This window comes from Pelodiscus sinensis, chromosome 7 (assembly GCF_052426305.1).
Source record: "Pelodiscus sinensis isolate ZL-2025 chromosome 7, ASM5242630v1, whole genome shotgun sequence".
NCBI lineage: Eukaryota > Metazoa > Chordata > Testudines > Trionychidae > Pelodiscus > Pelodiscus sinensis.
Genome location: NC_143058.1, coordinates 50386371 through 50412759, shown reverse-complemented (window position 1 = coordinate 50412759; position 26389 = coordinate 50386371). Strand labels below are relative to the sequence as shown.

Here is a 26389-nt window from a genome sequence, read left to right as displayed (position 1 = left end):
TAGTTCTTTTTCCGTTTCATAATTGAAACAGTAAATACAGCAATCTGCTAGCACAAAAGTGAAGCATTTTCTTTTGTACACTACAAGAACAATACTGTCATAAAAGTAGAATATTTAATTTTTGTCGATTGTGGAGCAAGTTATATGTATCTCATTAGTACATCTTAATTAGAAATTAGAAGTGTTTCTTTTATGAACAAAATGCTTTTTTTGCTAATAATTTTGTAAGAATATAATTGAAAAAGAAATGTTCTTGTGTATAAAATAAATTATTATTATACTTTCTTGAAAGGTTGTTTGTTTAATAATCAATCTTTCACTGGAAATCAATTTTTATTCCTGTAATGTTTTCTTAGGGAACTCATTGTCTACTTTTGCAAATTAATTTTACCCATGAAGCAAGGAAAACTGAATTAGATAAATAAAGCCCTACTCAGTCTCCTTTAGCAGACAGAAGTCACATTGTACATACTTTGGAAATGCAAGTTTTCCAGAAACTTTCAAGTCAGCAGAACAGTTTTCTCTGGAACAAAATCTTGCAAAAACCATCTGTGAAGAAACAACAAAAGTGAAAATGTTTCAAAACAGTACATTCACAGCCACAGGTACAAAGTCATTACCATGTTATTGTCTAAGTACCATGAGTGCCCAACAGCCCCTTGCTACTGAAAGAGAAACTAAATCAGCTGTTGACCTGCCCACATGCGGTGTACATAACAGACAGCCTCTCATGCTAATTGTCGCATTCTTGAGCCCATTGTGATGGTATCAATTCTAAAAAGTATACTCATGGACAAAACATTTTAGGAGACTGATGTTCCTGGGACAATTCTGCAGCTTCCTATGATCTGGCTGCAGCTACCCAGGCAATACGGTTTCATCTAAATAAAGACTGACTGACTGCCCATGTGTTACAAGGTTTCTCTGACAATAGTGATGTACATTGGTTGTGTTTTGAAGTTTCACACAATACCTATGTCACTGTATTGCAGTTTTAACAAAAAAGAATCTTGCTGAGTGCATGTGGATTGGGAAATAGAAAGTTGAGACAGACAGCAGAAGTAAAGTTATTTTGCCAGTTAAAAGAAACCTGTAGGCATCTCAAAATTCTGGATGTCAATTTTATTTTGAATTTGTGAAACTTATTACTGGTGAGGAGTCAGAATAATGTTTAATTTTACCAGTTACAAGCCGTAAGACCACTTTGACTTTTGCTCCTGCAGGAGGGGAAAGAGTGGGAAATCATTTTGTTATTGTTTCAAAATGTATGTTTTTTCCAATCACTGTTTGAAAATTTGGGGTAGCTCCAGATGATAAATACTTCATCACCATTATTTAAATAATAGAATATAAATTAATGTAAGCAGCCAGCCTACAGGGTATCTAACATGCAATTCATACTGGGATTTGATTTACTAGTCTTCTAATTTCACGTGATATGCTAAGAAAATGTCTAATACTAATGTTACTATACCTAAAACAATAAGAGAATACAATTAATAAGAGATAATTACATGCCTGAGTATAATCCTGTCCAACTTCATATGAACCATTAGAGTAAAAATGAAAAATACAAATTAGATGCATGTTTTGTAAGCAATGCATCCTTTAGGCAAAATAACATTCTAATTTTTGCCTACAGGTTTATCTATTAAAATCAAGGCAATTTTAATATCCCTGTCACCATGAGAGCTGGACACCAATTCCAAAAAATGTGTTCTTGAGTTACACTGAACAGTGTGAAATTTGCTTTAGATACTTATTTAAAATGTGTTATCATTTTGTTGAAGTTCAGACAAAAATATCCATATCTTAACCTTGCTTTTAATAGCATCTTTTTCTTTCCTCTGCTGAAGAACCGGTTCAAGTGGTGGGAACTCCTCCATACTTCTTTTTCTTAGAACATGATGTCCAAGATGATAAGTAGCTTCAATATGTATAGGAGTCAGGATATCCCTTACATCTTTCTATGAAAATTGGAAACCTAATGAGTTAACCATATAAAACAGACATGTATATAAAAAACACTGCAAGTTAATCTCTATTTTCACATACACATTCACTTCCTAAACCATAGACATTAAATCCTCTTCCTTGAATATACTTTTTTCTTCCCCTTTTCTCCATTACCTCTGTTCTAATTTTCAGTTAACAGTGATAAGAGGAATCAATTAGTAACTGAAGAGTGCCATTTATGATTAAACAACAATTGTTAATAAAAACTTTATTTAGTGGGAGACCCAACTGAATTTTCTTTGTCACCAGGTTGATTTATGGCCACAGGTTAGTAATTTTGCATATTACAAGTAAGGGTAGGTGAAAAAGAAGGGTAACAGACAAATGGAACAAAACCAGATAGGCACAATGGATCAGATATTTCTGTGAAATCTAAAAAGGCTTTCCTAATACTCACAAATAGGGTATGGAGCTGGGAGGTATAGAGCGAGATCTCCTGCCCTTATATTTTGCACTCAGCATTGAGAGGATTAAACTGCTTAATCAATAATCATTTCAACATGAAACCTTGAACATGTAGGAATGCCACAAATCAAATCCCAAATCCCAAACTATCTACTTATGAAAACTGAACAGCATGAAGCACCAAGTATTACAATAGCAAAACTTGATTGAATTATTCTCTAGGTATATGCAAGAGATAGCCACTGATTTGTCCCTCCACATGTCCACTGCTTCAGTTCTAATCTACAAGCTTGCTCTGACCCAAAATCATGTGTTATCTATTTCATTTTATGTTTTAATTTCTAGGAGGGTATCATAAATAACATTCTTTTATAGTAGGTAACTGCCTCTTACAGATATGACAATGTTACTATATTAAAAAAATAGATACTAAAGATTACATTACCTTCAAAAACGCTGAATGATTTCTGCAAGTAACATTGCTGTTAAAAATATCCATACTTCCTGATATCATATCTGATGTTCCATTAGAAGAAAAGTAAAATCTTGCAGGAGTGTTTGTCTTTCTGCTTACATCTATATTTAGTTCATAAAGCAGTACTGCAAGATTAAAAAAATAAATAAGTAAAAGTCTCTTCTTATAAAATATCTTTGAAACCTATTGATTTTCACTAATATATGATAGGAGTTACACATGTCATCATTTACACACTCCATAATGTCTCTCTCAAAATACTGTAAAGTCTAGTGTCATGCTAAATGTGGCATCTTTTAAAAAACCTTGGGAATACACACAAAGCTATAATTAAAAAAATACTACTTAGAACATATGCATGAAAATATATACCTTGCTCTTTTAAATGTATTATTTCCCTTCTGACTCTCAGAGCCAAATTCATCACTGATATGAGCCTGTGACTCCACTGAAATCAATGGAGTCGCATGCATCTACATGAGGGCTGATACTGGAGTATTGTTTTAATAATTATCTGCTAGAATCTGACTGAGGAAACCCAGTGTTAGTCACAGAAATGGCATAAATATTTCAGAAAACAGTAAATAAGAACAGATGCAATGACAGAAATTTAAAATAAATTTAAAAAAACCTATAAGTTCCTAAATCACAAATAGAACTCTGTAGATAATCTAATTACAAGCACATTTTTAGAACACGGTTGTTTTAATTCTTCATTGTTTCATTATTGTTGTGACTATCCGATTAAAGAGCAGAGCAATGCATTCAGTCTTCAAAGCTAGCATCATCTAATATTGCATTTCCTCTATAACAGCGTTTCCCAAAGTGCGGTCTGCGGCCCAGCAGCGGTCCTTAGAAAAAAAATACCGGACCTTAGAAAAATTATCGCATATGATCCTATTAATTTGTGTGACAGGGTAGCAGCACCCCGCACTGCTGAGTGAGGTGGCGCGGCCCTCTTGAGAGAGAGCCCGCCACCGTGGCATATTTGCCGGGCATGCTCCCGGGTGGAAGCACTAGATCTGGCGGGTGCTAGGACCCAGGGAGAAGGCCATGCGCACCAATGCAGAATGGGCGTTGCTGGGGGAGCCGGTGCCGGTCAATAGAGCGGCTGGGACTGGGGCCAGAAATGGAGGGGACGGGGGACAGAACAACCTGCTGGACAAGTAGGGCCAGCAACAATTTATCTGCATATTTATCATTTGCTTAATGAATATGCAAATACATGTTACCAGTCCTCCAAAAGCTTGTGAATGGGAAGTTACTCGCCTTGTGCAGTAGCGACAGTTCTTTGAGATGTGTGTCCCTTTGGGTGCTCCACTATAAGTCTCGGGTCGTCCTGTCACTTCAAATCATCATTTTCCCTAGCAGTAAGTAGCTGGCCAGGCCACACACACACACCCTAGGCACCTCATGCCGTTTGTGCCCTGCACTTAGCATGCATGGCCTGGTTCCTGCCAGTTCCTCATGTACCCAAGTGTCTGAAAAACAAGAAAGGAACAGACTCTGAAAGAGAGGGGAGAAGGGTGAGTAGTGGAGCACCTATGGGGACACATATCTTGAAGAACTGTTGTTATTGCACAACGTGAGTAACTTCCCTTTCTTCTTTGAGTGATGTCCCGATGGGTGCGCCACCATAGGTGACTTTGTAGTAGTGCTGGAGAAACACAAGGCAGGCAGGATTCGGAGTCACTGTTTATTATCAGTTGATAATATTGCAGCGGTACTTATGTATCGTAGTCAAGATGGTGAAGGATGGCGTAATGCTTCATAAAGGTATTATTTGAGGACCATGTAGCAGCATGGCAAAACTCCTGGAGAAGAATGCCCCATAGGAAGGCTATGGATGTTGCTATCACACTTGTGGAATGTGCTCTTGGTAGGTGACTTATGTTGCATGGAGTAGCATTGAGTAATGCAAGCTACAATAACTCTTGATATGTGTTGTGATAAATTCAGAGTCCCCTTGGAGCATTCTGCTGTGGAAACAAACAGGGTCTGTGATGTATGGAAGGATCAGGTTCTATCTATATAAAAGGAAAGCATCCTGTGAATGTCTAAGGTATGCAGGAAAGCATCCTGTCAAGATGAGTGGGGCTTGGGATAGAAGGAAGGGAGAACTATCAGTTCAGTGATAGGGAAGTTGGAGCATATCTTCAGTATGAAGGAAAGGTGAGAGTGCAATATTACACTGTTCCTAGTAAAGATAGTGCAGAGCAGCATCACCATAAGGGCCACAAGTTCACTCACTCTGTGGGCAGATGTTATAGCGATCAGGAAGACAACTTTCATAGTCGTCACAGAGTGGACAGGTTGCCAGTGGTTCAAATGGGGGCTGGGTGAGAGTGTCCAGCACCATCTTGAGATTCCATAATGGCAGTGGGGCCTTATGCGGTGAGTTAAGATTGTGCAAACCCTTGATAAATCTTCTCATGGTAAAGTATGCAAAAATGGAATAGCTGTCAATCCAAGGATGAAAGGTGGCAATGGCTGCAAGATGAACTCTGAGGGAAGACACAAATAAGCTTGAGTGCTTTAGAATGAGCATATTGTCTAAAATTACACATAGCAGCGTTGCATAAGGGTCAAATTTGTTCTGATTACACCACGTCACAAATCTGTGCCATTTCTGGAGGTAGGTGGAGAGTGTGGGCCACTGTCTACTATGCATTAGGACTTTTTTTTACCCGATCTGAGCAGAGCATTTCAGATTTCTTGGAACCAGTGAGTAGCCAAGCCATCAGATGCAGGTTCTGAGGTTGGGGGTGCAATAAGGTTCCCCTGCTCTGGGTCAGCAGATCATGGTGGTTTGGGAGAAGGTAGGGAGGTTGGAGAGACATCTGAGAGCGATAAGGAAATCACGTCTGCCTGGACCAGGAGGGGGCTAAAGATTTTTAGAGCCCCCTCCCTGTTGATCTTGAGTGCTCTCAGAATAAGGGGCATTGGTGGAAACACAAAGTAGTGGGCCCCTCCAGTTGACTAAGAAGATGTCTCCCAAAGATCTGTGCCTCACCTGCTCTGGAATAATACTGTGGGCATTTGGCATTGTTGCGGGAGGCAAATAGGTCTATGGGGAAATCCCCACTGATGGAAGATGGACTGAAGCACTTGGTGATGGATTTCCCACTTGTCTATTGCAAAGTACCTGATCAGAGTGTCTGCTGTAGTATTGTTGATGCCCAATAAGTACAAAGCTATTATGGTTACATAGTTGTGGATGCACCAGGTCCACAACCGGACTGCTCTGGTGCACAGGGAGCAAGCTCGGGTTCCTCCATGCCGATTGATATAGTACATTGTAGTTATATTGTCAGTAAGTATTCTGACTATGTGGTTGTAAATACACACACCGAAGTGCTTGCAGGCATCGACGACTGCTCGTAATTCCAAAAGATTGATATGAAGCACTGTTTCACAGTCAGACCATTGACCCTGATCAAAATGACCATCCAAGTAGGGAGGCATGATTTCTACGGACAGCTGATCGCTGTGTAATGGAACCCCCGCTAGAAGATTGTCTGAGTTGATCCAGCACTGGAGAGAAGTAACCACACTTGATAGAGGAGAGATGTGTTTGTGAACATGACTCTTGGAAGGGATATACACTGATGCCTGCCAATGTTGAAGACAATGAAGGTACAGTCACAAAGTACACTGCCATGTGGCCCATAAGTTGGAGCCAGGGAAGGACCGGTATGGTGGGGCTCATGGTAACAGTCACAATAAGGTCCTGTATCACTTGGAATCTTTGCACTGGTAAAGAGGCACAGGCAGTAGTGGAGTCCAGCCTGGATCCTATAAAGTCCGGAGTCTGTGTTGGCAGAAATGTGGACTTTTGCTCGTTTATAATAAGCCCTAGCAGAGCAAATATTTTTCAGGTTGTGTCTGTCATATTGCATGTTTCCGTGAAGGAATGGGAGATCAGGGTGCCAGATGTCCCTGCCTTCTCTCCGGCGCATGATGCGGCTCGATGAGGTAGCTGGGAGGTACCATGCCGGAAAAGCCCTCTTCTTGGTGGACGTGCCTGGAACTGGGAAACTCGCTCGCTGTTTTTCAGCCCTGGTAGGGTTTGAACAAGACGTAGAGGGCACAGAATCTGCTGGCTGAAGTACCTTATCAAAACAGAGCATGTATCTCCCTGTCTTGGTGTGCCTTTGCTGTTAACTTACAGCAATGGGGACATTTCTGTGGTATGTGCACCTCCTCCCAGGCACCTAACACACAACAAGTGCCCATATGATGCAGGCATTCATCTGCAACAACAGTCACATTTTTTTAAGTCAGAAAAACTTGGCATGATGAGAGGAAAATCAGAGCTCATCTTTTTTTTTGGGGGGGGGGGTGAGGCACGGCAGCCTTTAACCATGGCCTACAACATCCTTTTTCTTTTTTAACTAAAAAACAATAAATTGACTATAAACAACTAATTAACACTGAAAAACTATTCTAACTAATTAAATTTGTCTGACTAACTAGATGACTTTGAGGCGAGATGTTCGCTCTGCCTGCAACCGAGGGCAGCAACGAAGGAACTGGCAGGAGCCGGGCTGTGTGCGCAAAGTGCAGAGCGTGACTGGCACAAGGTGCCTAGGGCACACGTATGGCCTGTCCAGTTACTGCTAGGGAAAGCTCCAATCTGTGGCATCAGGACAACTCAACACCTACAGTGGAGCACCCACGGGGACATCACTTGAAGAATATTATCAGAAAATTTTATGAAAAATAATTTTATATTTTCATCCAAATCATTGACAAAATATATGTAGCTAGCACTGTGCTATGAACAAAACCTTGTGGGACATTAGAAGCCCCTATTATCTTCTGTGATCAGTTAACCAATTCATTAATCTGAGATACACTCATTTTGTAGAGTGCTGTTTTTATCAGAATGCTATGAAGCAATGATTCAAATGCCTCATGAAGTCTAAGTACAATGTTTCAACACAATTATCCTTATCAACCATATCCTTACAATCTCATCAAAATAAAGTTTTATAACTAGTTTTGATAAAACCATCCTGACCAGTGTCAATTTTGTTAGTTTAAGTCCACTGGAACTTCCCCATTATTCTGAGATCTGTTAAACATCAATATTAATGCCTCAGAGAGCTCTGATCAATTCTTTTTGTATTTTTGGGGTGGAAATGATCTGGTCCTACAGAATTACAAATATTTAATGTTAATAGTTGCTGTTTTATATCCTTCCCAGTTGCTGGTGGAACAAAGAATATTTCATTATCGCTGTAAGGCACACATGACTCATTCTTTCCAAATACAGAACAGAACTATTTGTTGAATTCTATCTTTTCTGCATTGCAATTGCTAATTTACAATCCTTGTTCAGTACTGGATCTATACCATTGTTTGGATTTCTTTTGTTTCATATATACAGTTAATTAAAATATTTTTATTTTTATTCTCAATCCTAATGTTCATAGATCTTTATTTTTCATATTGATACCTACTGATGGCTTGCTAACGTGTTTTTAATACTAGTGGTAAAATATTCTACAACATATGAGTATCTACAACAAATTGCAGTCAATAAATATTTATCAAGTAACTTACCAATGTGACCAGGGACATCTCGTCCTTTATACGTATAGCAAAGCATTAAATTCACACACACAGCAGGTTGGCCATTTTCCATACATTCTAAATTAGTTCGATTTACTGCATCAGGGTGTTTTAAAGAACCTTCAACAAGCACCACTGGTCTTGTTCTAAGAATTCAAAATGGTTCATGGTCATAACATGCTTCAGCATTAATTTATAATTACCTCTGCACACATTTGTTATTTTCAAATATAATGTTTACTATATAGCATCTGTAAGAATAAAAATAGAGTTTTACATGTTGAATTTGAGGGAGTTTATATTCATTTTTCTTTTATTCAGAATTGTTTATTTAAATATATCACTATAGAATAAATTCTAGCACTTAATGACTAACATTCAGTATTCCATAAAAGCAATAAGAGATCACTAGCAAATTGCACATTTTTAATTGTGTCCCATAATTTACAATTAAATTCAACTATCTCTAAGCACTGAAATGTATCAAGCTCACCTCAGTAGCACGGCAGAATCATCAAGAAAGGCACCAACTGCTATATCTGTACTTCCCCCCCCCAAAAAAGAAAATTGATGAGCATCATTAGTCAAAAAGGATCACTTCTCAGGAATATACACACACACACACACACACACACACACCCCTTATTGCACATTCACCTTTTGGACTGTATTAAAATACGATACTTGCACATTATGGGAGATATGCTACTATATAAAGAAACATTATCTATCACATATATTTGCAATGCAGATTCTAATAATTTATGTTTACTTTCTGTTAAAGCTTCATGTTACTGTTTCTGCAATTGCTAATGCCATAGCTAAGGCTACAATTCAATGTCCACTGAAAGTGAAACTTACTGAAGCAAAGCACAATTCAGCTAAAATAAGAGGTACTTCCATCTTTTTCTCTAAACCAGAATTATGATAATTGCTATTCTTATCAGAATTAAATGTGAAATGTTCACACAACAGAGAAAGGTACCATGTGAAGTCTGAGAGTCTTAAAGGATACAATTTTCAAATAAGCTTAAATGATGTAGGGGTCTAAATCACATTGACTCACAAGGAGACTTAGGTTTCTAAATACCTAAGTCTTTTCAAAATGGAACTTGGTCGCTTATGGAAATTTTATCCTGGCTCTGACGACAGGCTTTTATTTGAAGATAGTGAATGAATAAAAGTAGAGGATACCAAAACCTGTCGACAGATGTATTCACTTGAACAATTTATCTAGTTGCTGCGATGTCTCTCTTTAGCCGTGGAATTTCTGTTTCTATACAGTCAAACTTTCACTGAAGACTCTGTGGCAAAAAGGGACTCAAACAACCGGGGAGCTTTTTCTCCAAAGACCCTCTCTCAAATCCAGTCACAGGGCCATGGCTGTGGCTTTTTCTCCAAAGACCCTCTCTCAAATCCAACAGGGGCATGGCAACATTGGGGCTACCCAGGTGTCACTGTGGGAGGCTGATATAATTTAGTCTTCATGGGGCTGCTCCAGTCCACTGCATCACAAGTTCCGTGCTACAAATCTCACTCCTGGTCCTAAACTTTATTATCTTTGGGGATTTTCAAGATTTTGCCAGTACAAACGTTAATTCTCCTTTCCTAATTCAGTTCCATAATTCAATGACTGACATCAGTTACCACCATGTTAAAAATGGTGATGCAATACATGTTAGATTGTGACATCACTGGATGAAGTACAATAATAGCTACCATTAAAAAGTCACAACTACAAACAGATATTATGATTATTTTCTCTTCTACTGTATCACAAACTTAGTTATGAGCTTGAGACTTAACTAATAGGATAATAATCTGTCACAAAAAAACCCGCTTACTTGCCTTTATCTTTCCTGCTGGTTTTCTCTTCCAAAAGTATTATGATGATGGCCTATCCCTCAAAGTTTTTGCTCCTTCATTTATGTTAGGGATACTGAGTAGCACAGTTGCTTTGTTTCCCACCAGCTTACATATAATTTCTTTTATACTTTACACAGGAACAATAGAAACAACTATTTAATTCACCTGAATATCCATTGTTATCTGCATCAATGCCGCTTGATATGGATTGTCCAAACATGCTTAAAGTGTTGCTGATTCTGTGCCCTTGTATTCTCTGAAAAATAAAGAATTAACCTAAATGAAAAGAGCTTTCTCCAGAAGTCTTTCATAATATTTATTGTAGGTGGTAACCAATCAGAAACTCTAGCATAATTACCCTGCAGTTTATCCCAATCACTTCTTGATTTTGGTTTCATTACCTTTGATTCACTATTGGTTCCTTTGCTTCAAATGTAATAGGCTATAATCCCTGCCTGAGAACTAAAACGTACTCAGATTTTTCGGTTATACTGGAAAAAAGCAGATTTCTCTACTGTTTCTACATAATTGTCATAATAACGCAATGTCCCTTTAAGTGAAGGAACTAAATCTCATCTCCTTGAGACGAATCACCAAATATATAGAGCCCTGAATATCTGCAGATAGACACTTCATATCTGTGGATAGTGGAGCAGATACCTGTGTGGGGGTCTCTGCTTCCCCCTCCTCTATTGTGGGTGGGAGAGGGTGCTAAAGCAGACCATGCACTGCCAGCAGGGAAGGGATACAAGCAGCTGCATCCTAAATCTCCCTAAAGCACGAAGGGCCGAGTGCTAGTCCTGCCCTACCCACTAACGCTCCACCTGGTGAGCACTGACTTGCAGAGCCCCTGGCACACTGTTAAAAAGGACAGCAGCCTCCACAAATGTGGAAATCCAACAGGTAGCTCCAGATGCCCCTCCTTCTCTCTCTCCCCACTCTCTTTCTGTATCTAGGAACAGAAATGACGGAGCTCAAAAGAGACTAATAATAAAATAGAAAATGTGAAAAGCCCTCCCCCCACCCCTACTTACACACAGGCATCCCCACTGCTGCCTTCCTCTTCTCTGCATGACCCTGCTCACTCCTTGCTCATCTGTGCTCCCTCCCCACTCCCCTTTCCAGAGACAAGTAAAATCCAACTCCCACATCAGATGAGGAGTTGAGGCTAGAGGATGTAGATCCATATTTTTGTATCTCCGCAGGGCTGTATAAATAGATGGTAGCAGAGAGATAGGGTTTCCCAACCCCATTCATTAAATAGACTTGAACAAACAGTTTGGGGTTCCCAGAGACATGCAGCAGTCAAACAGAACTGGTCACCCAAATAGCAATGGTAAGCATGAACTCAGAACTGTCACACATGCCTTGAGTACAGTGGAAGGATAATAAACAAGTCATTGTTCCTATAGGAATACGCACGTGCAAAAATGGCCAGGGTTGAAATCAAAATAAAAACTATATACAGGTTTAACCTCCCAAATCTGGAACTCTCTGATGCAGCAACATCCATGATCCAGCAAGGCCACAGATATTGCTGGACCAAGGAGCCCTGGGAGAGCGGGGTTTGTGGAGTCCTGTCTGGGCCAGCAGTGGCTAGGCAGGGGAACCCCAGTGTCACCTGGACCAGACAGCATCTGGGAGCCTCCGCCACAGCCAGGAACCCCAGTTGTCAGTGGAGTCAGGCCACCAAAGCTGCCCCAGCTGGGGAACGCTGAGAACTCCCTGGTGGCAATGGGGCCACACAGCAACCTGAGAGCCCCAGACAGGGAACCCCAGTGGCAAGGGGCAGCCGGGAGTTCTGGCCTCAGCAGGAGAATCCCCAGTGGCAGAGGAGCCGGCCTGGCAGCCCCGAGCAGCAAACCCCAGGAATCCCCCAGCAGCAGCAGGTTTGGTGGCAGCCGGGCAGCCCTGGCCAGAAACACCCCGGGAGTAGCAGAGCGAGGCCACAGCTGTGGGGCAGCGGCTGGGTGGCCTCAGGACTGGGAAAACCCTGCAGGTACTGGGGCCAGCAGCAGCCAGGTGACCCTTGGTAGGGAACCCCTGGTGGCAGTGAGCAGGGAGCCTTGGCTAGGCCAAAGTTAGTGAAGCAGCAGCAGGGCAGGGAAACTCCCTGGTGGGGGACAGCTCACTTTCCAAGGGTGTCGGACAAGGGAGGTCCAACCTTTACTATGTGAAAGGCCAGAAACTGAAAAAACACAAATATACTCATTTGTCCCTTAGGAAAGACAAGAGAAACACACTATGGCTAGGTCTCCGTACAGATTTATAGCAGCATAACTATGCCAGGCAGGTATGTGAAAAATCAATATGTAGATACACTGAAATAGCTCACAGTATAGAAAGCTTCTCCCATTGACATAACTACTGCCTCTCACGGAGATGGATCAACTAAGCCTATGGAAGAAGCGATTCCATCAACACAGAAGCATCTTCACTTAAGTGCTAGAGCAACGCAGCAGCACCAATGAAGCATTTTAAGTATAGACTTGTACAATGCTGACAACCTGCTCCAATTAAATTTAATTTTAATAATTGTAAAAACTTTTCTTAACTCAGTGGTGGGTTTTTAAGAGACTAACAAGAAAGCCATACCTGTGAGAAGGATGAAGATATCCCATCCTCCCTGCCATTATATATGTAGATAGCACCTTCTAGATTGTCTTCTTGGGGAGCTCCAATGGCTACATCTGTAGAAGGATTTTATTGTAACACATTCATGTGATATATAATCAGGAAACAAGAAAAATGTTTTATAGAGTTTTCTCATTTTGAATTTGTTTTTATTTCATGTATTGGAGACAGTGTAGATTGATGTTTATATTAGTGGTGTTAAAATGCATGTAATTAAGTAACCATATAACTGCTGAATTTCTGCAGTTACATGCGGGGAGCCACCTTTTAAGCCAATTCCCTGTGTGTACTGGCTCCCACTTGCCCCCCTGCACTGCTGCCTCAGATATGGCTGCCAGGGAGCTGCCTGCTGTCCCACACTGCTGCCTCTGTTAGCTTTTAAACCAGTTCCCCATGCATACTGGGAGTCTGCGTGTAACCATGAAAGTTAATCAATAAGCCCAGACTAACCCTAGCTTATATTAGGTCAAACATTGCTTTTATAAGTTTACAAACTGTCTTGCAGAGCAGTGAAGTATGTGACATATGATGGTTCTGAATTTTATAACCTATTCAGCAAGAGCGCAGGAAGTAGACTGGATTGGTCTTATAGCAACATGAGACTCTATTTATAGCTATAATTTATATGTAAAATATTTGTAAATATAGCCCTGATCTCATAATCAAGCTATAACAGATCTGTACACAGAGCCACAATACGACCTTACACAAGTACATGGTTCGCACTAGTAAGTTTGATTTCAGGGCCCCATCTTTTGTAATGCTTGCTTGTTTGGTTCGTTGTTTTGTTTAGTATATACCATTCCTCCAAGAAAAAACAGAGCGGCTCATGGAAACATCCAAATTTGAGAAAAGGTTTCAGAGTGAAAAGAAAGAGTTATATCAGTAGTACTGCTTCGGAGTGGCTTCTGCCCTGTTTTACAGTAACAGCTTGGCCTGAATATCTTTCTAGACATGGTTTTTCTGAGCTATGGTGACTTTGGTGATGACAGATGGGATGGGAACTCAGTCTAAGAGTATGGGAACAGCCCTTCAGCTGTGAAGGTTTATCTGCACAGTGTGTTAATTCACACCAGAGATGTAAATTCTGGAGTGCTCTAGCTGGCAACGTGGACCCTGCTAAAGTACACTAAAGTTCCATAATACACATTAATGCAGTCCAGTTTCAAACTGAATTTCCATCAAAGTCAATACAGTTGTGTCTGGTACAGAGAAAATAAATGTGTCTTAAATTTCTATAAAAGATCTCTCATTGCTAAAACTATGGTAATTTTGCTGCCCTCTGTTGTTTCCACAAGCATTAAAGCTGTGGGATACATGACATCTAGTATTATTTTGTCTAAAACAAGTCAATTTTCCTTGTAAATGTCCTTAGCATCTCATTAACGTGCTTATATGGATATATAGCAGTGGAATTAAGGTAACTGGCTTTAAAAAAAGTAGTATGTTGAATGCCTTCATGATTCCATTCTAGTGGGGAGTGCAAATGCAAAAAAGAATAGCAATCAACTATTCTAAAAGACAAGCATAGTTGTTGAAATAGCCAGAGCTAATGATACCAAAAGAAAGATATGAAATACATTAGTTCAAAATGCACCAAGGGAAATGAATAGTGATAGAGAGGTAGATGTGTTAGTCTGATCTTGCTAAAACAAAAGGAAAAACTAGGGAAATGAAGATATTTTTCAGCTTCACTCAAACAATCTGACCCTTTACAAAAAGTGTAATAATACAAGTCAAGTCAAATAAAAAAAATAAAATAAAAAGCCAGACACACTCAAAAAAGGAAGATTTCTGCTGAGTATTCTCTGCTTGAATCTATGACCATACTGCAGTGGTTAAAGTGTTACATATCTCTACTGATTAGATAAAAACCATTACAGATGTGCTACCTAATTAAGACTAACCATACATTCTTTGAGTTTGAATTCTTCACTGATGTACAGCCAACTAACTTCTCTGATTGAGCCATAAGGTTTAAACTACTGAAAAAAACCCATCTCTGTGATGTACTATTTCATTGCACTTCTATAGACAAATGGCCTCTATGATCATTTAAGATTTTTTTAAATATTTCTTTTCCCTATCTTTTTTTTTTGTTACACGTAATATCTCCCACTTTCTCTCGCCTCAGTTGTAAGTTGTCTTGCTGTCGCCCGTCTGCTTTCTCCTATATCCTTTCTTGTGTCAACCACAAGCTAAATATGAGTCAAGTGTGTGACACGGTTGCAAAAAAAAGCAAACATGATTCTGGGATGCATTAACAGGAGTGATGTGAGCAAGACACGAGAAGTCATTCTTCCACTCTACTCTGTACTGATTAGGCCCCAATTGGAGTATTGTGTCCAGTTTTGGGCACCACATTTCAAGAAAGACATGGAGAAATTGGAGAGGGTCCAGAGAAGGGCAACAAAAGTGATTAAAGGTCTAGAAAACATGGCCTCTGAGGGAAGACTGAAAGAACTGGGTTTGTATGGTTTGGAAAAGAGAAGACTGAGAAATGACATGATACCTAAATGAGTGTTACAAGGAGGAAGGAGAAAAATTGTTCTCCTTGACCTCTGATGATGGGACAAGAAGCATTTGACTTAAATTGTGCCAAGGGAGCAGAGCTGGCCCGAGCCATTCTTGTGCTCTCCCCCCCCCCCCCCCCCAGCCTGGCAGCACCACACAGTACCCCTTACAATCGGGCGCCCCAGGCTATAGCCCGGTCAGCCCGTAGCTTGGGCCGGCTCTGCAAGGGACATTTAGGTTGGACATTAGAAAAAACTTCCTAAGTGTCAGGGTGGTTAAACACTGGAATAAATTGCCTAGGGAGCTGCGGAATCTCCATCACTGGAGATATTTAAGAGTAGATCAGATATACATCTATCAGGGATGATCCATTCTAGATGGTTCTTGGTCCTGCCGGGAGGACATGGGACTCGACCTGATGATCTCTCAAGGTCCCTTAAAGTTCTAGTATTCCATGATTCTGTGTCTCATTACCTATGATATTATCTGTTCTATGGTACATTATTTATTATACCTTTTGGTCGAATAACTTTTTCCACTTAGCGCACTGTGAGCATTTCTAGAATTACAAATTATAACTACTTGCAGGATTCTCTCTACATAAACCAGAAGGGTATGGTGTATCTTTAAATTATGTTAATTTGACATACCATATTTTACCTTATTTTACCAATTATCATAATCATTTGCATAGATTAATCACATAAAGGCAGAAATCAGTTTGTAAACAGAATTAGGGATGTTAGCGTATACCTGTTTTCACGATTAACCGATAAGCCTGAGTTCATAGGCAGCAAGCTCATGGGGAGCTGGCTTTTAAAAAATTCAGAAGTTACTTGTTTTCACAAATAAACGTTTTTAACATCCCTAAAGAAAATATGAATTTTTCTCTGTCCTGAAAGCTTACAGTCCAATACTTGCATCTGACGAAATGGATCTTTGCTCACAAAAGCTAATGCTCAAATAAATCTGTTAGTCTTTAAGGTGCCACAGGACTCCTCGTCACTTTTTCAGATTCAGACTAACACGGTTACCCTCTGATACTAGTCCAACACATGTAAGACATGACAAAATGAAGCTATGGAGATTAATGGTGAAGGGGGAAGAAAGCACCAGAAGAAAAATTCTTGAAAGAGAGTAGGTGCCAGAGAATGAAAAGAGGGTGACTGTTCCAAGACTAGAGGGCTGTATGACAGAGAATGTAGAGCCAAGAACGTGAGATAACAGGAGCTGTAAGAAGAGCAATCCAATGTGAATATAAGAAAACAAAACAGAATTCAAACTTGTAGGTGAAAGACTATACTGATGTGGTAAAGAAGACACTACATTAAAGGTTGCCCATTCTTGGCTCTGAGTGTATTTGGCTTCTCCCATATAGATTTACCTTTGATTGAGAAAGCAGAATTTGTGGCTGAGCTTATAAAGACAACCCTAAGAAACCATCAGAGAAGTCCTGGAAAGTAATTCATCTGCTCTCATATGCAGGCTGTCTGCATGTCTGCCTTCTCTGCTGATCTACACTCTACTTGCTACAGTGGAAACACTGAATGTTACTTGTCAGACAGGGCATCAGAGGTGCTGACAATAGGCCCACTCCTTTGAACCTCCCTTTCCACTGGGGTTTCCATTTTGCTTACCTAGCTGCAGCCCCTCCACCCAAACCAAAGGTTTGAAAGCCACTTTTGATGCTAGTTCAAGGGCTGAAAGAGGGGGTGACATTGCCAGAACAATAGGGGAGGGAGACTTTTTTAGTGGTGATATTTTGGATAGAAGAGAAGGAGGAAATGACCATAACCATTGCAAGCTGTGGTAGACCTTTTCATTACAATTTTTGGAAGAGTTCTCATGTTGGTGTTTTTTTTTTTAAATGTGAATGTATTGCTCTTTAGGGGAGTAGGCTTGCCAACCCTCAAGACTGAATTTCTCTATCCTGTGAGCAGGTCTAGTACAGGCAATAGAAGTGTAAACTTTGCAACCTTGTTTTACCAAGATGGACTTCATGCAAAGGTCAGAGGATAATTCATTCCCCATATCCATTTAGTCCTTGGCCTCTCTGCTGAGATAGGCTGGGATTATTTGAATATTACTGTTTCACATATAGGATAAGAGCCACAAGATGGTAATGAATGTGGACATGGTGTAAATTTGAAACACAGGTGTAGAATGAAAGATTATTTCATCCATTAGCTATCTCCTGAAATATTCACTTCTCATACTTATATTACATTGCTATCCTGAATTAAAAATATACTCTGTAATACCTTCAAATCCATCATTATCAATGTCTCCTAGATTAGCTATGGCTTCACCGAACCTTGCTGCATAAGAATCACTCCCAGCTAGTTCTAGCTTCAGTTTTAGCATCTCTGCTTCCTAAAGGGAAAAAAAAACCCAAATGTACATTACAAAAAAGGGATTTCCAGGGACAGGTGTTGCTGACCTTTTTAGTGCATAGCTATCAGTCAGTAATAGTTTATCTCAGAATACACAGTTTTGAACCATAACACTATCTAACCATAAGATATATGAATTGCACAATTAAAGGGAGCTTCAAATGTGGCTCTGTACTGAAACATTAACATGTAAAATTCACCTGATCCTTGCGTGAGTTGAGAATCACATTTGCTCATTTCAGTAAAAGTGTGGCACCTGGATTCTCTTCTTGTGAATCAACAATTGCAGCGGTTCTCGACCTTTCCTTTGTGAGACCCTCCTAACATGCTAGAGAAACTCCATAGCTCAGCTGGGCCACAACAACTCTATTTCTATATATAAAAGCCAGGACCTGCATTAAGGTGCTAAGCCCTAAGCTACAGAAGCACTATGAAGCTAAGTTGCTCAAACTTTGACTTCAGCCCCTGGTGATAGAGTCTGGGATTCTAGGCTGTGGTTTTGGAATGTAGGGCTTTGGCTTTCTGCCCTGGGGCCAGAGCCAGCCCAAGCTACTGGCTGACCGGGCTACTGCCCGGGGTGCCCCATTATAGGGGGAGCCGTGCGGGGCTGCCAGACTGGGCGGGGGTGGGGCCGCGCATGCACCAATGTCCCGGGGGCGGGGCTGCACATGCACCAGGCGTTTGGGGGCCGGGGGCGCACATGCACAGCACTCCCAGGGCCAGCACCGTGCTCCTCGGGCCCAGGGCACACGAATGGCTCGGGCTGGCGCTGCCTGGGGCCTTGCAAGTCTAATGCCAGCCATGTTTGGCAGACTCCTTGAAAGCTGCCCACAGCCCCATTAGAGGGCCTGGGACGCCTGGCTGGGACCCACTAATCAACAGAATTGTTTACTAAGAACTTGAGCTCTGCTTGACTTTAAAGTACTAGAGACATTTTCATAGTGCAAGGCAGGTCACTCCTCAGCTAACCACACTGGTTATGAAAAAAATAACTACAAATAATGAATATGGAACCCTGTAATGTTAACAGAATTGCTTTTCATACTGGAGTTGTCCTTTTATTTATTTTTTGTAATGGTAAACATCTATGTGCAATAACGAGCCTACATCAAAACAATACAGAGATTACTGCAGAGCCTCAAAAATATAATAAAAGGAAGCTGCCATCCTTCCATCTCCCATTCCATTCAGTTCACTCCCTGTCTCAGAGTTAATATGATCTTTGGACAGCTGGGAGCATCTTTGGAAACCTCAAGGAATAACCAAGGCCATTACGAAGGCAACAGTTGTGGTAAGAAACAATAATGAGAGATGTGTATGTGAGAAAGAAATTAATTGGGCATAAAATTCAAAAAAAAAATTTAACAGATTAAAAGAAAGCAGATGAAAACGGAAAAGCGACCACATTACATTATAGTCTCTGGTTAAAAAATTGATACCAATATATGATAACTCCAGTTATGGGGAATAAAGAGATCTACCATTCTCTTTCCCAATGCTATTAGGGACTACACATCTTTTGCTCAGCTGCAAGTAGTCTGAGTTTTGAGCATCCCCTATTCAGTTCACAAACTGTTCCCTTTTCTGGCAATTAAAAGAATGGCTTTCAACAAGCTAAAATGCCTATTTTCCAAAGTATAAGCAATGTAATAGCAGAGTGCATGCAAATAGACTGCAGTAACACACTAACTGCATACCAAGTTGTTATGAAATCACACTGTTTTTCTTCTGCTTTAACACTTTCTATTATGAATACCAGCTTTACAATAGATGTGTCTAGCACTTGATACATTCATATGCAAAAATCATACTGCTGTTCGATCCTGTTCCCAGACACTACCATAAAGTAGGCTTCAGTTAAGATCCCAGTTTGCATGATGGTACATTTGCAGACTACGTAATTGTACTGTAAATCATGTAGTTCAAATGCATTGTCTCAAAGTTCCTGTGATGAAGCAGAAAATACTGCTCAGTTTGTAGGACCAGCACTACTGGAAATTATTATTGATTTTTTAAAAAGAAGAAACACTTACGGAACCCGAGTTGATGTAAACATAAACTCTTCCTTCTTCTCTGATTTTACTTTGCATTGGCGCGCCAACTAGTAAGTCTGAGAGGCCATCAGTATTCAGATCCACTGCACAAACAGCAGCTCCAAAATAAGAACCAAGCTGTGCACGCACACAGGAGAAGTAAATAGCCATCAAATATTTCAGAAGATTCACAAAAAAGTTATAATATGTACCAAAATAACATAAAAGGTTACCTTTTTACCCTTTAGTTCAAATAGAATATTTAATTGCTTTGCTCCAATGCTAAAAATGTATGCCTAAAATAAGAAGAGAACATAGGAAAAATTCAACTCTTTTTGCATTTCCTGTGTGTCTGTAAGCATTAAATCTATGGTTAAGGAAACAAATTCAAAAAAGCACCAAAACACCACACAATTTAACATAAAATATATCCATATAACATCTCCTACCTGGTGCTTTCTTAGCACCACAGAATAAGCACAACACTCTTCCATCACCTACTGCATTCCCATTCATTCCTTTGCACAAAGACGCTCCAGTACTTTCTGTACCTCTCAGAAATCCACCCTCTGAATTTTCCATTGCACTAATCCAAACAGAAATGTTACAGCTATGAAACACCTCTTACTTTACCAGTCTGCTCCTGTTGGGGAGCTCCTCCAATTACTTCTGTACTAGTTGGTGTCAGAAAGTGACCCGCTCCAACAGCATATCCTGCAAATGAAAAAAAGTCATCACTGAATGTAGTAAATGTGACTCCAGGCAACATTAATATAACTTGAGCTGCTCTCTATGGCATATTGTCAACTATACAATAAAGTAAACTATTGTCTATTACTTTTCATACAATATATGCCTTAGTCAAATGAGTTATGATGGAATAAAGTGCAATTTCATGCAGGTAAATAAAAAACTAAATGTTTAAAAAGGTAGGTTTTTATAAAAACAAACAAGATGGTCAATAACAATAAGATTTACTCCCAATTGCTAGATTTCACATTTTAAGATGCCAAACATCCGCGGTCTGGCATGCTTTTAGTTAGCTGGATGACCAGGTTTCCTGTGGTCCCATAAAGTTTGTTTGCAGTCACTAGTCCTGGCTCTCAGTGTTCTGTGCTGTTATTTAACTCTAATTTACCCCTAAATGTCTTCCACTGCTTACTGGGCTGTTTGATGTGTTGGTAATGCTGCTAGACAACATTGACCTCTCGTGGTTTGGTCAATTCTCTGGTTCGACAATGGTTAGGTCATGAGGGTTTAGACTAGACTAGAGAGGTTCAATCTGTATTAGAATTGCTGTCTGACAAAAAAATATTGGTGGTAATGATTAGGCAGTTGGATCTATAGGGTCAGACCTTTACATCTATGCAGGGCCCTCCTAATTAATCGATTTACATAATGATGTAAAAATCCATACCCATACAGCCTATTAGAGGATTGGGATCTCATTTTTTTAACTATGTATAACTGGCCATTTGCATTCCTTTCAGAACGCAGTGTGGGACACAAATGGTGGAGCTCAGACAGTTCATTCCTATTCTGCCCCCTTGTAACTCAGAACTCTCATTAGTTTTCCATGGAAGTAGGGAGCGCAATATCATAGAGAAGAATATGCCTTAAATCTTTAAAACTAGCCAAGATGACTGTTTAGAGCTCAGATTCCCATTATGCCAGCACTTTCTTTTCATGTTTTAAGGGGTGAACAAGGCCATTTATCATTTAAAGGTCAATCCCCAGTTTCTACTTATTCAACAAAAAATTAAGCTTAAGTGGATAATCCTTAATTTTCATGCTCTGACCTTTTCTTTCAAAATATTTTGCTTTTGTCAAATTGTAAAAACATACATTCCTAATGATTTGTAAAAGGTAACTACAGGTCCCAGGTCTCTGCCCTCTTGCGAAAATTATTTTTCATACCATGTGTGGAAATTATATGAAGTTTATAGATTTATTATTCAAGACTCTGCACCTAACCAAACCTTTGTGAGGTTCTGACAACTGTTCATCCAGGCTATGATCTATTGCTAAAACATTTCTAAAAATCTCAGGAGAAACCCTGAGAAAATGTTACAAAGGCACAAATAAGTTGATTAACTATTTCCTTATTCATTTGCATTGACAGAACAGAAGCCATCAAATGGAAAATAAGTTGAATGGATAGGTGTTCATTTTAGAAGAGAAAGGCAGTATTTCCTTAACCTAGCTCCTTGTCTAACTTCCTTTTTAAGTCAGTAGGCATTTACTGATCTTTAACAGGAGATGCATTGGATTCCTAATAATGGGTGGGTGAAGGATTTTATCTCCAGACCTAAAGTCACCAGGGGATGAAAGAAGTGGTAGTCGCAATTCAATGGTGCTGAAACTGAAGAAAGAAGAGGAGCCGAAATAGCAAAAGCTGCCTCTTCTCAAAAGCACCAGAGTAGTATGTATTTGGAATTCCCAAAAGAATAAACCTATGAAAAAATGTGGCTTGGGGAAAGGTAATAGACATGGCTTCATCCCACAGCAGTTCTATTGAAAATTTTCCTTGGAAATAAATATTCTTTGATGCCATCTTTCCCCAGATAGATAGGGCTATAGCTCCAGGGGGAAGGGACAATAGCACAGCTTCCTTAGGAGTTATGCTGCTGGGGAACTGGAGAGCAGTGCAAGTGGGAAGAGCCTCCACACAGACACAGTAATTCCTCATTTAACACTATAGATATGTTTCAGAAAATGATCGTGTTAAGTGAAAACGTGTTATGCGCGGTCAATTTTCCCATTGAAAATAATGGAAAACGTGGGGGTTGCGTTTCAAGTAGTGGTGTCTGTTGGGACTGGGACATAAGGTTGGGGGAAAAAGGGAGTTACAGCAGGGAGGGGAGGTGTTTGGCTCCGGGGAAGGGAAGGTGAGGAGAGGGGAGGGGAATTGGGTTGGGAGTATGCCTCTGTGATGGGTCTGCCGGGACCTGCACTGTGTCCGGCAAGGGGAGGTCACCAGGAAATGGCGCAGCGAACAGCGAACCCTCCGTCGCTTTGCAGGGAGGCGGGGGAAGCCCTGCGCAGCTGCCAGCGACGGGCTGGCTGGGGAAACCCAGCCATCAGCCTGCAAGTGGGGGTGGGGAGAGGGGACAAGGCATCCAGTGGGGGGGAGTCAGCAGAGAATGGCGCGGCGAGTGGCAAACCCTCCGCCGCTTTGCACGGAGGTGGGGGAAGCCCCGCACAGCTGCCGGCAATGGGCTGGCTGGGGAAATCGTGTTATTCCGGGGACGGTCATGTAATTCAAAAAGTGTTCCTTAAAAAAAATCGTGCTATAGCAAAAACGTGTTAAGCGGGCACGTGTTAAATGAGGAATTACTGTATTCTAATATCTGCAGAATGTCCACTATCCAACAGGTGGCCTACAAACTTTTAACTTAGACTGGAGGAACAATGCCCATGTAAATGTATCCTTTTTGCAAGAGCGTATAATATCAATGCTTATCAGCTATATGCTCCCTCAGGTCAAATGCATCAAACCACCTAAAACTTAACTTTAAACATATAAGTACTCCTATTGTCTTCACATATTTTTCATGACTATGTTTAAACATAATCATAAGCAGAAGTGCAACCCACCCACCTGGTGTGGTTACTGAGCAATGCTAGTGGCACTTAGACCACAGCAACAGTTAAGACCAAGAGACCTCTACAGCATGTGCTGAGAGTAAGCTGGCTTTTAGTTCAGAGAGTAGAGGCTCCTCTACTGAGCTCCCAAGTTCAAATCCACCTGGTGGTGGTTACACAAGTACATTGCTAGATTGCTTTAATTATGAGACGGGGGTCTCAAGATTAGGTTTGACTTCAAGGGGGTATTTCTGTTATCCCTATCATCATCCATCTTCTAAAAAACAGAGGAAACACTCCCCACTAGGCTAACCCTACAAGAAGCGTGAAACTAGAAAGACCAAGTACAATTGAAAGTTCATACTGAACTATAAGAGGACGCATAGAAGAGTTAAACTTCTGATAATTTGTAATGTTTAACTCATTAAGATGGCAATAATTGAAAATAGCTTAAAACCTGCCAACTGGCTAAAAAATGTTGAGACCACATCCTGTTTTAAAACAATTTCATCCTGTTTTTATTCTTGTATTTAGACCTATTCAAGTGCTACTAAGGAAATCCTGCCAAATGTTATTCAGTCACTAACTTCTCTTTCCAAACCTATTTTCTTCCACAGGGGGGCTACTACTGAAGGACCTCCCTTCCCTCTAGATTGAAATCAAACCCTACAACACCCACTTCTCATGTTCTTCTCTTGTAAAACTGCAGATTGCCATATTCTCCACATAGGCTATTAAGAAAAAAAAAACCAGAGACCAACCATAGATCATTGTCAGAAGATAGGATAGCGAAAATATATAAAGTAATTACAGTAGTCTGCTTTGAATTGTATGCTGGTCACAAAATATGCTTTCCCCAATGAGTAATGCTATTATTATTTATGTGCTGACTGTGTGTGTAGCACCATAAAAATATACAAAATGATTTCAGAATAAGCCTTGAAGAAACTGCACCCTAAGAGAAATATAGGAGATTGAACACACTGGAAAGCCCAGGGCAAGAAATAAATTGTTACCCAGCTAACATGGCATGAAGGGGCACAAGAGAAGCAGTGCCAGGGCGGGGGAGGGGGGAGGAACACAACTCTTGGGCAGGTGGGCAGGATGGGATGTATTGGGATTGGGCAGACACTCTATGCTGTCCCAACATGCTGATCAGAATGTTGTTCTGTATGGGAATCTAGTGCAGTTTACTCCTTCCCTGGAACATTAGGAGACGAAGGAAGGAGCCTGTTACTGTTCAGATTAAAATCCTTCTCCGAGTTTGTATGCCAGACTGGTATGAAAATGGCCACCAAGTCCGATATGACATACTGGCTACTGCCCCCACCCCCTTCACGGAGCTGCATCTCTTCCAGCTCCCTCTGTATAGCAGCTACCCATCGAGAGAACTGGGCTGAGGGGGAGAAAGGGGCAGTACAGCAGCCAGAGGAGCTGTCATTGGGAAAGAAGCTCCCCAGCCCTGCCCTTCACTCACTTCGGCCTCCTGCGAAGATGCTGCTATAATGAGATAGCTGGAGGAGAGGCTGCAGCATTGAGGGGCAGGGATAGAGTTAAGACTTCTGCTCCTTTCCCCACTGGCAGGGGCAGAGCAGGGAAAGCAGCAAAACTGCTGGCAGCTCCTCCAGCTGTTGTACTGACCCCCATCCTAACCTTCCAGGTAATGTGAGATGGGGGAGGGGAAGAGCCTAGGGGCCTTGGGCTATGGGTGGGCAGAGTCTTATGAGGGAATCATATGGGGAGGTCACCTGTACCCCACAGCCCCTCAGTTGCTGTGCCCTCCCTCCATACTGGGAAGAAATGTATTTACTTTCACTCCACAAACACAAACCCCTTACTCTAGGCTTATAGCAAAGCCATGACTGAGGCTGTTATTAAGCATCTTTAAATTCTGCATTAAATCTGCTTATTGCAGTCTTGAATGAAGTATTCAAGCCATTTATGATCAAAGTCCTTACAAACAGAGCAGTCTTAAGCATGCATTGTGGACTCCTTTAAAAGACTAGAAATTATTGTAAATGAAGATAAAGCTGTTCAGAAATAAATGTCTAAGGAAATTCCGATGAGGGGCAGATTAAAAGCAGGATTTTAAAAAGATTAACATCACACTTAGAATCGCAAGACAGGTCTGAAATATTGCCACTCTGGGGTATAACCAGACATTTCACATCCAGTTGTATAGACCAGGGAATCAGCTAAGCAGATGAATAAAAATGTTAAATACCTAAATAACTTCCAAATTTTACTTGGTTCTTTGAATCTACATAAGTTTGAAAGATATTCGCAGTGAGGTTGTACACAAAGACGGAACCAGTCCAATAATATGATCCTGGGGCTCCCATTATAATTAAATCCTGGAAGAAAAAAGTGTTATATTTATGTATTAAACTCTTCAAAAGAAGCATAACTAGTCAAATTCATTCCTGGTATAACTCCCCTGAAGTCAATAGAATTATACTGGAGATGTATTTGGCCTAATATCAATGCATTAAAGTTAGATCACATGTAAAATGTTCCACATTTTTAAATTATGATTATTATTTTCATTCTAAAAGCTTTAAATTGCTCACATCTCAAAGAACCTTGTTTGTGGCTATCTTTCCCCTTCAGCAGAAGGTTTTAGAAATCATATTTTCAGGCAGAACATAAAACGTACAGTGTAGTGCAGGGGCAGGGGTTTTCAAACTTTGGGTTGTGGCTTATAGGGGAAGCCACTAGCTGGCCACGAGACACCTTGTTAACCTGAGCATCCACTTGAATGGCTGCTTGCAGCTCCCAGTGACCATGCTACATCATTCCTAGCCAATGGGAGTTGCTGGAAGCAGTGCACGCTGGCCCACCACTTTCTGCAGCAACTATTGGCCAGGAAAGGTGAACCACAGTCACTGGGA

General features: G+C 40.6%; 1 protein-coding gene across 3 annotated transcripts in view; it reads right to left on the bottom strand.

Moving 5' to 3' along the window:
- ITGA4 (integrin subunit alpha 4) overlaps positions 1–26389 on the bottom strand; it is a 63135-nt gene that overhangs the window by 22958 nt on the left and 13788 nt on the right. For all 3 annotated transcript variants that reach the window (XM_075933745.2, XM_075933744.2, XM_006121693.5), the window contains exons 6-17: positions 25723–25852; positions 20542–20627; positions 20147–20209; positions 19914–20051; positions 17749–17860; positions 12935–13029; positions 10505–10595; positions 8967–9012; positions 8465–8619; positions 2867–3021; positions 1818–1967; positions 473–549 (exon numbers count right to left, since the gene is read on the bottom strand). In XM_075933745.2, the coding sequence (XP_075789860.2) occupies positions 473–549; positions 1818–1967; positions 2867–3021; positions 8465–8619; positions 8967–9012; positions 10505–10595; positions 12935–13029; positions 17749–17860; positions 19914–20051; positions 20147–20209; positions 20542–20627; positions 25723–25852 (1298 nt within the window). The remainder of the gene's footprint in view (positions 1–472; positions 550–1817; positions 1968–2866; positions 3022–8464; positions 8620–8966; positions 9013–10504; positions 10596–12934; positions 13030–17748; positions 17861–19913; positions 20052–20146; positions 20210–20541; positions 20628–25722; positions 25853–26389) is intronic.